Raw genomic sequence first — 14,700 nt, 5'->3', positions numbered from 1 at the left:
GTGGACAAAAGAGCTTAGATTAGTAAAAAAGGGGCCAGTGCCCTACAAAGCGATTGTATTTTATTTATTTTTATTTATTCAATAGTTACATCATCAGTTTACCACTATAACATTACAACTAATACAATGTATTTTCTTATACTATATGATAAACATTTACAGGTGTAAACAACATTATTTGTAAACCTTTACAATCGCTAGATCTGCCAACAAATTAATTTGAAAACTTATTTAAAGATAGATAGAAGAATAATTTATAACTAGCATGCGAAAATAATTTAAAGGATAATCTATGGTCTTCTGTATACGTAGTATCTAAGATGACATTTTATTTCAGATTGTAAATGATCTTTTCGCCTTATTCTATGCGGATGAGGTAGAATTCATACGTTTGAACCAGACGCTTCAATTTTGAAAAATGAAGATAGTTATTCAGTTTGGTACGCTGCTATCCGTGGCTTTAATCGGCTGAGGAACAGTTTCTTGGGAGACAGCTTGTTGAAATACATTGACGTAAGTGGCATTTGTTGAAGATAGGTAATGAATTCGTATTTTAGGTAGATATATTATTACATTATCAATTATAAATGAGTGAAACTAATCTCGGACCTCTGATAATAAACCTGTTCTAAACATTATTGGAGCCTGATTTTAGAATGTCGTAACCTACTTTACTACTATGTTATTGATAATAAGTGTCTACTACTTTGTCATTGATAATAAAAGTATTTAACGGATTTTTCGCGGTTTTATATTATTATTTTCTCTCCCGACGTTTCGAAGACTTTGCACCCTTCATGGTCACGGGGGGGGACTGAGGTGTCAAAGTTACAATATCTATCTAGGTAGATATTGTAACTTTGACTTTACGGATGAACAACACCTCAATCCCAATGCTTTTATTATCAATGTCTAACATTCGCGTAAACATAAGAAATCTACTTTTTGTCTTTACAAAAGGCAAGTTTTGTAAAATAACAATAATTAAAATTTAAAAGTTATCTGTAAATTTTATTGACAATTTCAACGTCTTTTTTTAGAGAACTGCCCTAGGACTGGTAGAAAATATTATAAACAAATTGGGATATGAAGAAAGAGCGTCCGACGACTTTGAAACTTTAAGAAATCGCATGCAAATACTGGAATTTGCCTGCAAGATCAGTCACCAAGGATGTATTGACAATACCGTTGCACTATTTAGAAATTTCAAAAACAACGGTGTGAGGTAAGCAAACTGTAGTATCAGAATCTGCCTTAGTGTTAAGTTATTTTCACATTATTTAGTTCATTTTAAAGACATAACTTAGTCCGGTAATATTATGTAATAAAAATACAGCTTTTGTTTTGCCACACATACATTCAGGTCTACTGAATGATAACTGATCTGGAAATCGTGATGCCCTAGGCTGGGTTGAGCTTGGGCAACATAAATATATATTTTATGTTAGTTTCCTGGGGTTGTAATTTGGTTGACATCACATAATTGGGAGAAAAATTCGGAGAATGGTGGGGCCTATTTGCCTCAATTGTAAGCTTTCGGTGATAAGTACACATGTTCAGTAACATGCTCACACATTTATACCGGAAATTTCGTTTTGCATCAAAACAAGCAAAATTGATTGAATTTTTAAAAATAACTGAAAGTTTTAAAAACTCAATCAATATGGACTTTGGTGTAGATAAATGTGCAGTTATCCATGTCAAACGAGCAGAGGTTGATGAGAGATCATGACATACAAATTTCAGAGACTGTAAGACTTAAATCCCTTAACCTACAAATATCTGTACGGGTATGCCTGAGACACTGGGCAATATGAGTGCAAACGTAAAACAATCAGTGAGGTAACCTTTCTTTGGCCGCCTGAGGAAAGTACTCAACAGTTTTTTGTCAGGTAGAAATAAGATTCGCGCTTTCAACGGTTAGGTTATGCCTGTACTCATATACTCTTTTGGCACACTCAGATTGACTCAGACCGAATTGGACGCCCCAGACAGAATTGTCCGGACCCTACTGACTGCACCGATGTGCACACTATTATGCATCACCCACGATCGTCAGTCATGAGACTGTACATCCCGCGAGTTTGAACATACACTTACAAATAACATTATGCGTATTGATACAATGTAATGTTACAAATTATTATGTAGTGTCTGTTTGAACGCTAGTACTCAAGGTAAGATTAAATTTGTGTTATGGGTACCAGGTTTCCTACATGCGGCATTACCTAAGTTCCATTACATGCATCGGAGCTCAGTTATTTGTAAACTTAGTAGGAACGTGTGAGATTGAGATAATAAACGCAGAAGTAACGAGATTGCCACTTGCGTTTGTAAATATCTTTTTGATAAACGTTCCATAATTTTTTTTTATTATATTGCGATTCTTGTCCAGCGCAGAATAAAAACAAAATACTACTCACCACGATCAGTCATTATTCGAAAATTTCTGTCAATATTCAAGGGGTACAGATATATTATTTACTACCTGGTGATGCATACATGCCAGTAAATTCTATGCATACCGATATTGAACTGGAGACCAAGCGACTTATCGTTTGCGCTCCAAACCAATGTCCAGCATACGTAGAATCGGTAACAAAAAGGACTAAAATCATACCAAATAAATGTTTTAGAACATTTTGACTTTATTAATTAGTTTGTGTATTATGTAGATAATCATAATTGTTTTTATGGCAGACATATACATTTTTTTGTTGTTTCGATACTTGGGATTATAATTTTATTCACTACAAACTCATGATTGTACCAAATACTGGATTAAGTAATTATTTTTTATAAAGGAACATTATTTTTCTTTACAAGAATTCGATTTTTCTATACCTTAGATGCTCGGCATCGGAGTATGGGTTCGGTGTTCGACCTGCTTGACTTCTCCCGTCCATTCCATAAATATCTCCCATCTACTTTTTAAACTTTCCTTTTATGGCTGCGACTCACCTACTGTCATGTGGTTTTGAAGCTATCTCAGTGATAGATCACAGTATGTTCAAGAAAATAATCATAGGAATGGCCACATTGCATCTTGGCTCTCTCTCCAGTGATAAGAGGTGTCCCTCATCCTTGGACCACTTCTCTTTATTCTGTATAGATCTGATATATGTAAAAACATTATAAACTCTGATGGAAATGGCAGCACGTAGAAGGCTACACTTAGGTAATTTAATATTTAGTGTAGTACTTAATAAATGAACAATGTATCTTTATAATAAGCTAACGTGGTCATGTCATCACAATAAATATAATATAAGAGCATCAAAATATCTCATGGTAATGAGTAGATATAGGACAGCTGCATTTTAATTCGATGCAACCTGTTGTTTAAATAACCTGCCTCCACGCTCCAAGAGTAAATAGTAAATACAGTACGTACATTTAACTAAAATACAAACAACATCTACTTACCTTGCAAAAGTCAGTCCCATAACCTCAACTATGTATGCGTACATACTATTTCAACTTCACCGGTTTTAAGAACGAAAGCGGGGTTAAGCGTGACACTCCAGGATACCTTATTTTGATATGAATCTCTTATCCAATTATTATTCGATCGGTTTTATTGCTCGATTTATGTTTTGTGACTTGTACTCTATTTTACGATCGAATTTTATTGCGTTCTTTGAATTTTTTACTTTTTTATTATTTTAAATGATCTTATTCATAATCTATTCTTTGAATATTTGTCTGTTAAGCTTTTAATGTCTTAGCATTTTATATTAACTATCTATTTATCATTCGAGGTCTTTTTTTTTTGTTTGATTAACTCTAATAAAAGAACAATAAAAATTTAATAAGGTTTTATTTCACAAAAATCTATAAAGTTTGTTCTTCTATTATCCTTCACATTTAGGAAATGCGATATTTACTACCTAAAACGCAAGCTTAATTTGTTTAAAATTTCCTTTGCCCTACCTTAAAATACTAATGCCCTACCTTAATAATTAATAAATTGTACATTACTACTCAATGAAAATATATGTAGCAGCGGGTTTTATTTTACGATTTGGAAGTTGGTCCCATAGTAAGAGTTATTCGTATTGATGGGTGAAATAACTCTCTTTCGAGATTTATGGGAATTTTGTTACAATCTGTATATTACCTTAATAATTACCAAAGTATTAATTTTTTTTTATCACGTTCATGAGTCAAGGAAACCAAAAATCGATTGAGCAGATCAGATCTAGTGACATTTTTATTTTCGCCCTGCTTGTAATAACAGCTGCCCTACCTTAAATTCAAGTCTAGCTACAACCCTGACTCCACTCCTCTTACCATCAGGTGCTACGTGATCAGTTTATCGGACACGTATAAAAAACGCCGACTTTCACGCGACTGGTTCTTTAGTAGATGCTCGCTGTCTATTAGCTAAAATGTGTCATGTGGCTACTATTATTTTAGTTCAATTTATATATGCCCAAGCTCATCCCCACCACTTAGTCCAGTCAAATTAATATTTAAGTTTAAAAGCCGCGATATCACGTGAACGGTGATTCGTATGAAAAAATATAAAACAATTGTTGTAGAGAATTGTATGATCTACAACTTTTGTCTGTCCTATTTTACAATCATACCTCCAGTTTCAGAGAAAAATGGGAGAAACCGGAATTTTTGATCTTTAACTTTGGATAAAATCTTTTACACACGTAAGATCGATGGGGACATTTGAAATTTTATTGATAATTACGTATTTAACGTCTATACCAATTTTCAGCTCTAAGCTATTTTTTCCGAACTCACAGGATTTTTTTGTCCATTCTAACTGTACATTAGTGCTCATAACTCGTGCCTTTTTTTCAGTATATCACCAAGCTTGCGCCCGGTAGCGTATTGCAGTGGATTGCGTTTTGGAAATGGTTTAGACTACGAATTTTTGTGGAGAAGGATGTCGACTACCAACATAGCCAACGAAGCCAGGTTAATTGGAGAAGCTCTTGGGTGTTCCACTGACGAGCCTAGCCTGCGAAAGTATGTATTGGTAGTTCTAGACGACTGCTTTATGATATAGTTTATCTTTTTTTTATTTAATCTCTATTAACCACCAACTGTAATCCTACTCCAATGTTAGATGTGGGTGTGATGAATTTAGCTTAGTCCTTACGTTCGGTGACATGGCTCACGTCAAATTGCTGCTGGTACATACATACATAACATCACGCATTTTATCCCCGAAGGGTATGCAGAGGCGCAACTAGGGCACCCGCTTTTCGCCAAGTATGTTCCGTCCCATGACGTGATAGGGGGCGAGCCTATCGCCATATCGGGCACAAATTCCAGACTCCGGGCTGATACTGAGCAGAAAAACCCAAATATCACTTTGCCCGTCCCGGATTCGAACCCAGGATTGCTGCTGGTGGTAGGATATATTTTATATTCGTCCGTACTATTAGAAGCAGTGAAGTTACTTTGCTGTGCATGTATGAAAAATGCTTGTTGAGGTCCAGTCCCGACAACAGTTTCATTAATATAAAATGTTCGGAAAAATAGTCACCGCTTTAAATAAATACAGACGTGGCTCTGTAAGTACTTGTATAATACTTCTAAATCCTGCATGCTAATGACTAGTGTTGAGAAATTATAATATGCATGATAAAGTATGAATTTGAAAAACTAAAGCGCCTAATTTAACGTCGCCGCAAAGTGAATTTGGATGCATTTTACTATACTAAACTTTAAAGGCGGATTATCATATTCATGACTCCAGTTAAAGGTCGGTGAAGATCTCTTAGCATCAAAATAAAACTGGTTTTCGGATTTTATATATTTTTTTTATATTATAATTTTCTTCCAACATTTCGAATACTGCAGCCTTCATCGTCACGGGACGAAGTGAGGTGTACGTTACCCGATAAGTTAATGATACAATATCTACATCCAATTTACCATAATCAAAATAAAAAAACGAGAAATAAGTAATTATCCGAAAACTAGTTTTATTTCAATGTCCAACATTCGCGTCAACATAAGAAATCATAATGATTTCTTGCATTTACAGACTTATTCCTTTGCTCGCTTATACTATAATATATAATGACTAGTACATCATCAACGTGACTGATATTTTGTTCTAGTAAACTAAATGTAATGACAATTTAATTATCAACCTAAGAACACGATCTCAATTTTCAGATATTTACTCTCAATGAGGGAAGAAAATAGCCCGATCAAAATACAGGACCTAACTGTGCCGTTAACCGGCGTACTTTCAAACTACAGTCACTTGCACATAGTCATGGATGAATTGCAACATAACTACACTCTTTGGAGCACCATGTATGAATTTTTATGTTTAAAAAAGAAAGAAACAATTATTGACACAATTACTATATGCAACACATTATTTTTATTGTTTTGAATGACGAGACGAGCTTGACGTTCGCCTGATGGTAAGCGATACAACCGCCCATAAACAGTAGAAACACCATACATCATCTTAAATTATAAAGTATTGTTGGATATTCCACTGCGCTCGCCATTTTGAGACATGAGATGTTAAGTCTTATTATAATCAGTAGTTACACTGGCTGCAAACATGTTTATTAGAAAAGTTTACATTGATATTAAAACTATAAAACTTTGAACGCACTTTGTGAATAATAATTATTAACTTAATGAAGATATAAGACAGATTGATATTATACTATTAATTATTTAATATTAGTCTTCTAAAATGTTATAGATCTTGCCAATCGAATTATAAACTCTTTTGGAACCGATTACAGTTTAATTTCACTTGTCGAATTAATACATAACATACATAACATCACGCATTTATCCCCGAAGGTATGCAGAGGGCAAACTAGGGCACCCACTTTTCGCCAAGTATGTTCCGTCCCATGATGTGATAGGGGCGAGCCTATCGCCATATCGGGCACAAATTCCAGACTCCGGGCTGATACTGAGCAGAAAAACCCAAATATCACTTTGCCCGACCCGGGATTCGAACCCAGGACCTCAGAGCGCTATTGTACCGGACATGCAATACAACTACGCCACCGAGGCAGTCGTCGAATGAATATGTGAACAAATCAATTATGAAGCGTTTGCCTAATTTTTTTACGTTTCAGATACCCTTCGATGGACTCTATAGTGTCCACAGTTGCATCTGCCTTGCATACGTCCTACGATTTCATCGACGTAAGTGTTCTTAACTTTTAATGGCATGATAATTATTTTTGGCAACTGCCGTGGTTATCACCGGGGGTACCCGCTAATGGTGTACAGGCGATTCCCCGGCTTAGCAACCACGGCAGCCCCATGATGAGTTGGTGGGCCCTACCGCTATCACTGGAGGTTCGGTAGCCTCCAGCTAGGCGGTCTTAGGGCCGGGAGGAAGAAGGGAGGGCATAGAGCGATAATTAATTTATCACATTATCGTTGCAGTAGTTATAAAACAGATTCCATCTTAAATTCCCTGGCAACATTTATATTTTTATTTATGTGAGGTCAAGGTTCCTTTTCCGTATAGTGGGGCATATCCGTAAGTTTTGATATCCACATAGGTTACTATACAGACATCATAGCTATACATATATATATAGCTAGCGACACATGTGTGGATAACGAATTAAATCGTCAATTTTAGATATTAACATTTTCATGCATGGTGTACAAACTTAAGTATATTTATGTATGTTAAATCTTGTACACCAGGCACAAGACCTAATTTCCTAGATAACATTGTTAATTTCCTGTCTCATTTAACTTCATTTCTCGTCTCTGCATCGTTAGGGTGTTGACTAGCCAAACAAAAGGCTCTAAATGAATGTGTATTTTGGAGTGTCGATCAAACATTAATTTGGGGCACCTCTTTAATTTCAAGAGGACGTGATTGGATGTTGTTGTTTGTATTAGGTTTTTATTAATCATGAGTACAAGGAGCGGGATTTACTCTCGTAAAACTTAGAGGCTTCTCATTAATCTTCATTCATAAAGGCACCCAATAACATTTTACCATTTATAATTATTACACCTATTAACAATATTTTTAAATTTTTTTATGTTTAATTTTTTTTTTACTTAGCGCATGTCATGGTTGCCTGTTATTAATATTGTAATTAGTCCAGATGTATTTTTAATTTTATTTTTGTATGTAATTTTGTTTATTACGTTGGTAATCCTTAATCAATAATTTAAAACACCTTATAATAAAACTAATAACAAGTCCTTACGTGTTTATAAAAGTGAATGTTTGTAAACATGTTTGGATGTTTGTAAGAAGTAAAAGCAGAAACAGCTGAACGGATTTGTATAAATTTTGACATACAGGTAGACAATATCCTTGTCTAACGCATAGGCAACTCTTACCTAGAGTAATTTGCTCCGACAGGAAATAATGGCACTTTTAAATAGATGACACTTGCATTTTTCTGAAGACTTTATGAATCCCGAGTACCCTAGTAGTACTTTTGTAGCAGAAGAAGTAATTTACGCGGGCAAAGCTGTGAGCAATACCTTGTTTAACAAATTAAGATACTAGTTTACTAGGGGTTGTAGCCAAGACGCTTTCCTACAATTCTTTGGTGTAACAGAAAGCATAAATATATGGGAATGATATATATTAACGATAAGTCTGTCATTTGGAAATATTCCTATAGATTTTTTTTATTTTCTATTGGTGTTAACGATTGCACAAAGGTATCTACTATGACCCTAGATAGTATGGTGGTGGTATTTCTGTTCCTCACTTATTATAAAACAGACACCATAAAGATGAATGCTTCAGTCACTTCTACATCTCGGAGAAAAATACCGCATATTATGAAATATATCGAATACCATATCACTAACGCAAAATGACAATTCATCATTAGTTACTTTATACCCAAAATGATAATCCTCATGTGTCAGTGACTTTATATTCTCCCTTCCCTCAGTTTGCAGACTGGCTGCAATCGTGCCAGGAGTGCAGTAATCAGACCAAGATGGCGGGCATGAATGCCATGGCGCAGGCGCAGGCGGCTCGCTCTTGGGCAAGCGAACACAGACAGATGATCCTGGACGTCTTGAAAAGTTTCTCGACGACGCTAGCTCCATCTTTGATGATGATTGTCACCGGGGTCGCGGTGTACTTAAACAGACTATTGATGTAAGGTCTGCTGCGGAAAATGTTGATGGTATTTGAATTGCGAAAGACACTATGACCGGAAATATTAAGTTATAGGAAAAATGTATTAGATTTTTCAGACATTTTGATTTGTTTTTTGTTTAGCACAGCAACGTGATTGTAACTGAACAGTGTAGTTCAAATACCTTTATACCAGTCAAGAGAATTATGCCGGCCTTCCTTGTGACGGTGTAGTTTAAATTCATTTTGTTACATTGATAAACCTAAATGATTTCTTATTTACGAATTCATAAAAAAATAATTGCATAGATTTTTTTATAGTTATTAATTATTTTTATGACTATCGAATAAGCAGAAAGAGACACCTGAAAAACAAATGTATATTTTATATATTGTATTATAGGTTTAAGAAAATGGAAGAGATGTCACTCCACTATTAATTAGCCTATTTTATTTTTAAGTATTTTAAAGTGCTAAGCCAGATATGCCAATGATATCTATAAAGTTACTTAGACTTTCCAAGTAAAAAAGGTTTTAATACTTAGCCTTACTTAACCATAAATCAAAATAATTTCAAAAGTTGCTTTATACGTCATCATCATTAACATCATCAGCCGCAGGATGTCCACTGCTGAACATGGGCCTCCCCGAAAATTTTCAGATCGCCCTATAGGAAGCGGTCCGAATCTATTATACATCTACATTGGTTATAATTATATAGGGTAATCTTGACATTGCTATACTAATAAACATATATTCGGCTTTACCTCTGCTAACATAGTGCCAAAAATCATTCACGAATAACAAATGTTTTCGCCAGAGATCCCGATTTTAGTTTCAGATTTTTTTTAAATTTTGTAGTTTGGTGCAAAATATGTGTGTAGGTGTATTTTTAACTTAATTATGATGTTGCCCCTCCGTCAAATCTTTTCGTGATATAATAGTTGCCTTAGGCTATATAAAAATATATTTTTTTTATTAAAAATCATTTTGTTTCAAACTTACACTTTTTAATGTTATATCTATAGTTAGAAAACTAATCGTATTCTGTTGTTTTGAAGAATATAAGTATTTGGTTTCATTTATTAACGCAATATTAAAATAATGTTATACAGTGACGACAGTCTTCAAAAACTAAGTCTATTTTCTGACTCATTTACTGGGTCATTTTGACGTTGCGTTACTAAATGAAACCACATAATTATCTACTTACTAACACTTTACAATAAGTTACTTGAGTGGTAGATGTAAAATAAAAAAGTGGAAGATTCTAACAAAATAAATATAAATAAAAAGTAATTTTAATTCTTCGCGCCCTAATGCCACTACTGGGGCCTTATTCTCTATCCCGCGTTATTTTGACAGTGTGTAACAAGCACGTAACACATTGCATCATGTTTAGGACTATAGAAATTGGCTTACAGAATTCCATTCACGCACATTTCACGAAGATAACATGACACTGATGCGTTACGCGTTTACACTATCATACAGAAAAAAGGTCCTGTAAGAGAATTCGTCGCAGCGGCAACATCATACTTTCAATCAGGAATATACTCACCTACGCGCCATATTTGCATTAAACTACAAAATGATAAAAAATCAGAAATCTAATATTCGTTAATAATGGATGTTATTTGACACAATGTTGGCAAAGGTAAAGACGAGTATGTGGTTTCATTAAGTAACGCAATGTCAAAATGACCGTGTATACGTATATTAAAATAAAATATAATGAATTTGGAAAAATAATTTTGAAGATTTTAATTAGTTTATTATTTAGAAATGTGTACATTTTTTTTTATGCATGCAAATATTATGTAATAATTACTCCTTTATAATATTCATGTTTTATAAGTCATTATGAAATAAAGAGGCTATTATAATAATATAAGCATTTATATACCTATAAATGACCATATGACGTGTCTTAAAAAACCCAAACTATATTTTTACTTTTATTTATGTATATTTTGCCAACGTTGGCTATATAGAACTTAGCTTTAGAAATATTTTTTCAATAAATTTAATATATATATTTTGTAAACGTGTTTTTATACTATGAATAGGCCTGCATCCTAAAATAATTAAATTATTCCTTGTACTTGTCTTTGCGGTTCTTGTTTTTCCAAATATAATGTACAGTCAGCCACGTCAGTAGCTGAACTAATTCGCCTTTAAACTTTTGTGTCCTTATCAAAATTGACTTTTTTTAACTTCAAATGGTTTACTTTATTTTAATTAATAAAACGAATATTTCGATTCAAGTCAATATGTAGAAGCGTTTTGAAGTTTTGAATTTGTTCTTTTGTGGCTGACTGTACATAAATCTAAGTGTTAAAAGTTGTTAGACTACAACTACACATATGAAGTACATTAAAATAGCAGAGATTTTTTACTAGACTACCTAATTTACTTATGCCGTAAATTTGCTTTTTGATAAATAAATTGTGTTTGAAATGGGAATGTAATAAAAGAATAAATTATATCTATCTATACTAATATATAAAGCTAAAGAATTTATTTGTTTGAACGCGCTTAACTTAAGTACGACTTAACCAAATTTGAATAATTTTTCACTAGTAGCAAGCTACATTACTTCTAAGAGCTAGAGGCTACTTTTTCCCGGAAATATTTTTACAGGTATTTTTACACGCTGTCGGAGCCGCATGCACACACTTTCATTATAAAACATAGAACACACTAAAAGGACTTTTTAAAAAAAAGATCAGCATCAAGGGCCACTAAAGAGTACGAGAAGATTTAGTTGGACTTGTATACTTTTATCACAAAATCCAAAATAATTTATTTACGATTATTGGGCACACTAACACATGCTAAGCGCTCATATTACAAAAGTAAGTCTTAAAACTTGTTTAAAAACGTCACATGAATAGAACCTTAGAAATCACGTTGAGAAATAAATATGATAAAGTGTAACAGTATATTCGTTATATTTTGTAATAAATTTACATTGTTTTCAAGGCCTGTTATATGAAATATAGGAAACCCAACATTTATTTTAGATTATGATTAACGAGGTATTTTAAAGCAATATCTACTTAGATTTATGTTAAGTATCTATTTGATAATGTTAAGAAACATTGAACATTCCACCATTATACAACAATGATTATTTCCAAAAATAAATTTTATAAACGCATGCATCGCCAAAACTCTGGCTCAGTTAGCGTATTATGTCATTCATATCGCAAAAAGTGCACATAGGTCGAACATTAGCGATATAAACAATCCAGGGAATAACGTCCAATTAACCTTGGCCTATGACATTATATTAAGATACCTCTCTTTGTTCGATAAACGTTGGGTAGGAAGGAGGGGCCGCGGATCAACGTATTTTGTCGGTGCAGTCTGGCGCCAAGTTTTGGCGCGAGCGAAATGAAAACAAAACACGCGCGCGTAGAGCGCGGACGTGCTCATGTTGAGGAAATTCGTGACCCGTTTTTAAAATTGCCTCATATTAAAAAATAACGTTCTTTTTATAAATGTGAACTGGCTGATATTTAAAAAAATATGTAAAACTAAATTTGTTTAACCGTGAGTGTTCTGATTTTTCAAATTTCAAATTAAGAACAGTGTCAAAATGTTTGAAGCGATTTTTTTCTTCTTATTCGCTTCAGTGACTGGAAACTTTTTGGTCGAGGAAGAATGCCTTAATTACACAGTATATCCAGTGCAATACGAGTTAACAATCATACCGTTTCTTTACAAGGAAAATTTTACTACCACTGTGAACAGACGATAACGGTTATAGCAAACGCTAACGTGAGAGTAATAGAACTAGATGCGAAAGAATTGGAGATCCAACCTGGTTCGATAAAAGTTCTAGATGGCGATATCGATATAGTTAGTGATGCTCGACCTAATGAATACGATGAAATTAACGGAAAACTCTACATATATTTGAGGGAACCGTTGAAAATATACACACCAACAAACGCGCAATTCTATTATATAAAAATTGTATTTACTAAACGCGTGAAGAAGGACAGCACTGGAGTGTTTCTAGTGAAATATTACGAGGACGATGAACGTAATATGAAGTAAGTACTTTGTCAATGTCTTAAGTTTCTTTTAGGTTATTTAATGTTTTCAATGTTCCCAACTGCCTATAACAGTTTTCAGGACTAATCAGAGGTATAACATGTTTTCATTTTGCTAGCTATAGTCACATATAATAGCATTCCTGTTTCATTTATCATAATCAATGGTACTCGAAGTCCTGAAGTTTAGAATTTAGTACTATTCTAGACTCGGGGCTTATATTGGCCAAAAGTGCCAATATCACATTACCCGGCTCAGAAATCGTACTTATGGTAATCGCACCGCGTTTTCAATACGACTATGCAACCGAGCCATGCAATAAAAAAAAAACAATTTATTATGCTATTTTAACAGGAAAAATTCAGATGGGGCAATTAAAATGTATGAGTTTTTAGATTTATATGACTAGTAATCAACAATGAATGAACTCAATTATGTATTCATGTTGAATGAGTATTACAACCATATCGGACATTTTTTTTATTGCTTTGAATGACGAGACGAGCTTGCCGTTCGCCTGAAGCGCTAGAACCGCCCATAAACAGTAGAAACATCATCCAACAGCTTGAATCACAAAGTATTGTTTGGTATTCCACTGCTCTCGCCATCCTGAGACATAAGGTGTGAAATCTTATTATGTCCAGTAGTTACACTGGCTACAATGTCAAACCGGAACACAACAGTGACTACACACTGTTGCTTGGCGGCAGAAATAGACATTGCGGTGGTGCCCAGGCAGACTCTCACATATGAGAGACCTACCCCCCGTAAGATTATTTATTCTATTAATATTATGATTTACACGCCTATATCGAGCTGTAATTAAGTAATTAGGAATCGCATATCAATGAACAAGCTAATTAAAATTCGCACATCGCACCATGATTCATTGTTTTTCGCTAATCGGTTAGCACATTGTTGCCAATCGACAATATGGTAAAGTTTGTTGCTATGGTTTTATAAATAACTGAATCAATTGTAATATGTTTTATTCTATAAAACTGTTTTAAGCAATAATCAAAAATTTGTTTTCATTTATATTCGATCTACTAAAATATTTTAATTACAGTTATGAGTTACCTAATACTAAAATAAATATTATGTATGTGTGAAGCCTACCAATCCGCACTGGGCCAGCGTGGACTAAGGCCTAATCCCTCTCAGTAGTAGTGAAGGTCCGTGCCCAGTGCGACGGTATATAATAGGTACATGACGGATATTATTATATGTATGTATGTATGGTTTTGAGTTTTTTTCATTATCTTGACATTCACATTACGTCTAGCTGTTATATTGGCACAATATCCTTGAAACGAGAACAGCTCTGCTCCATCGCTTACTGATATAAATAAACGGAATAATAGTTACCATTTGGAAGCTCGCATACGACCTAACAGAGCACTATTAGAACTTAGCTTATTTATTTATTAGGTTTTCTAGCAGACTTAACACTATGGTTAAAATAATTAAAATATTATAACTTATAGCCGTAACGTAAGCCCAAGTTCTACCACAATATTTACAAAACCCCTATGTCCCTTCTCCTATTA

At 34.0% G+C, this 14,700-nt stretch overlaps 1 protein-coding gene across 1 annotated transcript; it reads left to right on the top strand.

The window, feature by feature from the left end:
* The first annotated feature begins 369 nt into the window (after positions 1-369).
* Positions 370-9,499, top strand: LOC119192813 (membrane alanyl aminopeptidase-like). The gene is made up of 6 exons (XM_037446574.1): positions 370-513; positions 1,041-1,225; positions 4,819-4,986; positions 6,148-6,291; positions 7,086-7,155; positions 8,895-9,499. The coding sequence occupies exons 2-6, from the start codon at positions 1,131-1,133 to the stop codon at positions 9,108-9,110; spliced, it is 693 nt and encodes a 230-aa protein (XP_037302471.1). The 5' UTR covers positions 370-513; positions 1,041-1,130; the 3' UTR covers positions 9,111-9,499.
* The last annotated feature ends 5,201 nt before the right edge of the window (positions 9,500-14,700 follow it).

This window comes from Manduca sexta, unplaced genomic scaffold, assembly GCF_014839805.1.
Source record: "Manduca sexta isolate Smith_Timp_Sample1 unplaced genomic scaffold, JHU_Msex_v1.0 HiC_scaffold_3222, whole genome shotgun sequence".
In the NCBI taxonomy this organism is placed as follows: Eukaryota; Metazoa; Arthropoda; class Insecta; order Lepidoptera; family Sphingidae; genus Manduca; species Manduca sexta.
The sequence above is the reverse complement of the archived record's forward strand: the minus strand, read 5'-3'. Positions and strand labels throughout refer to the sequence as shown.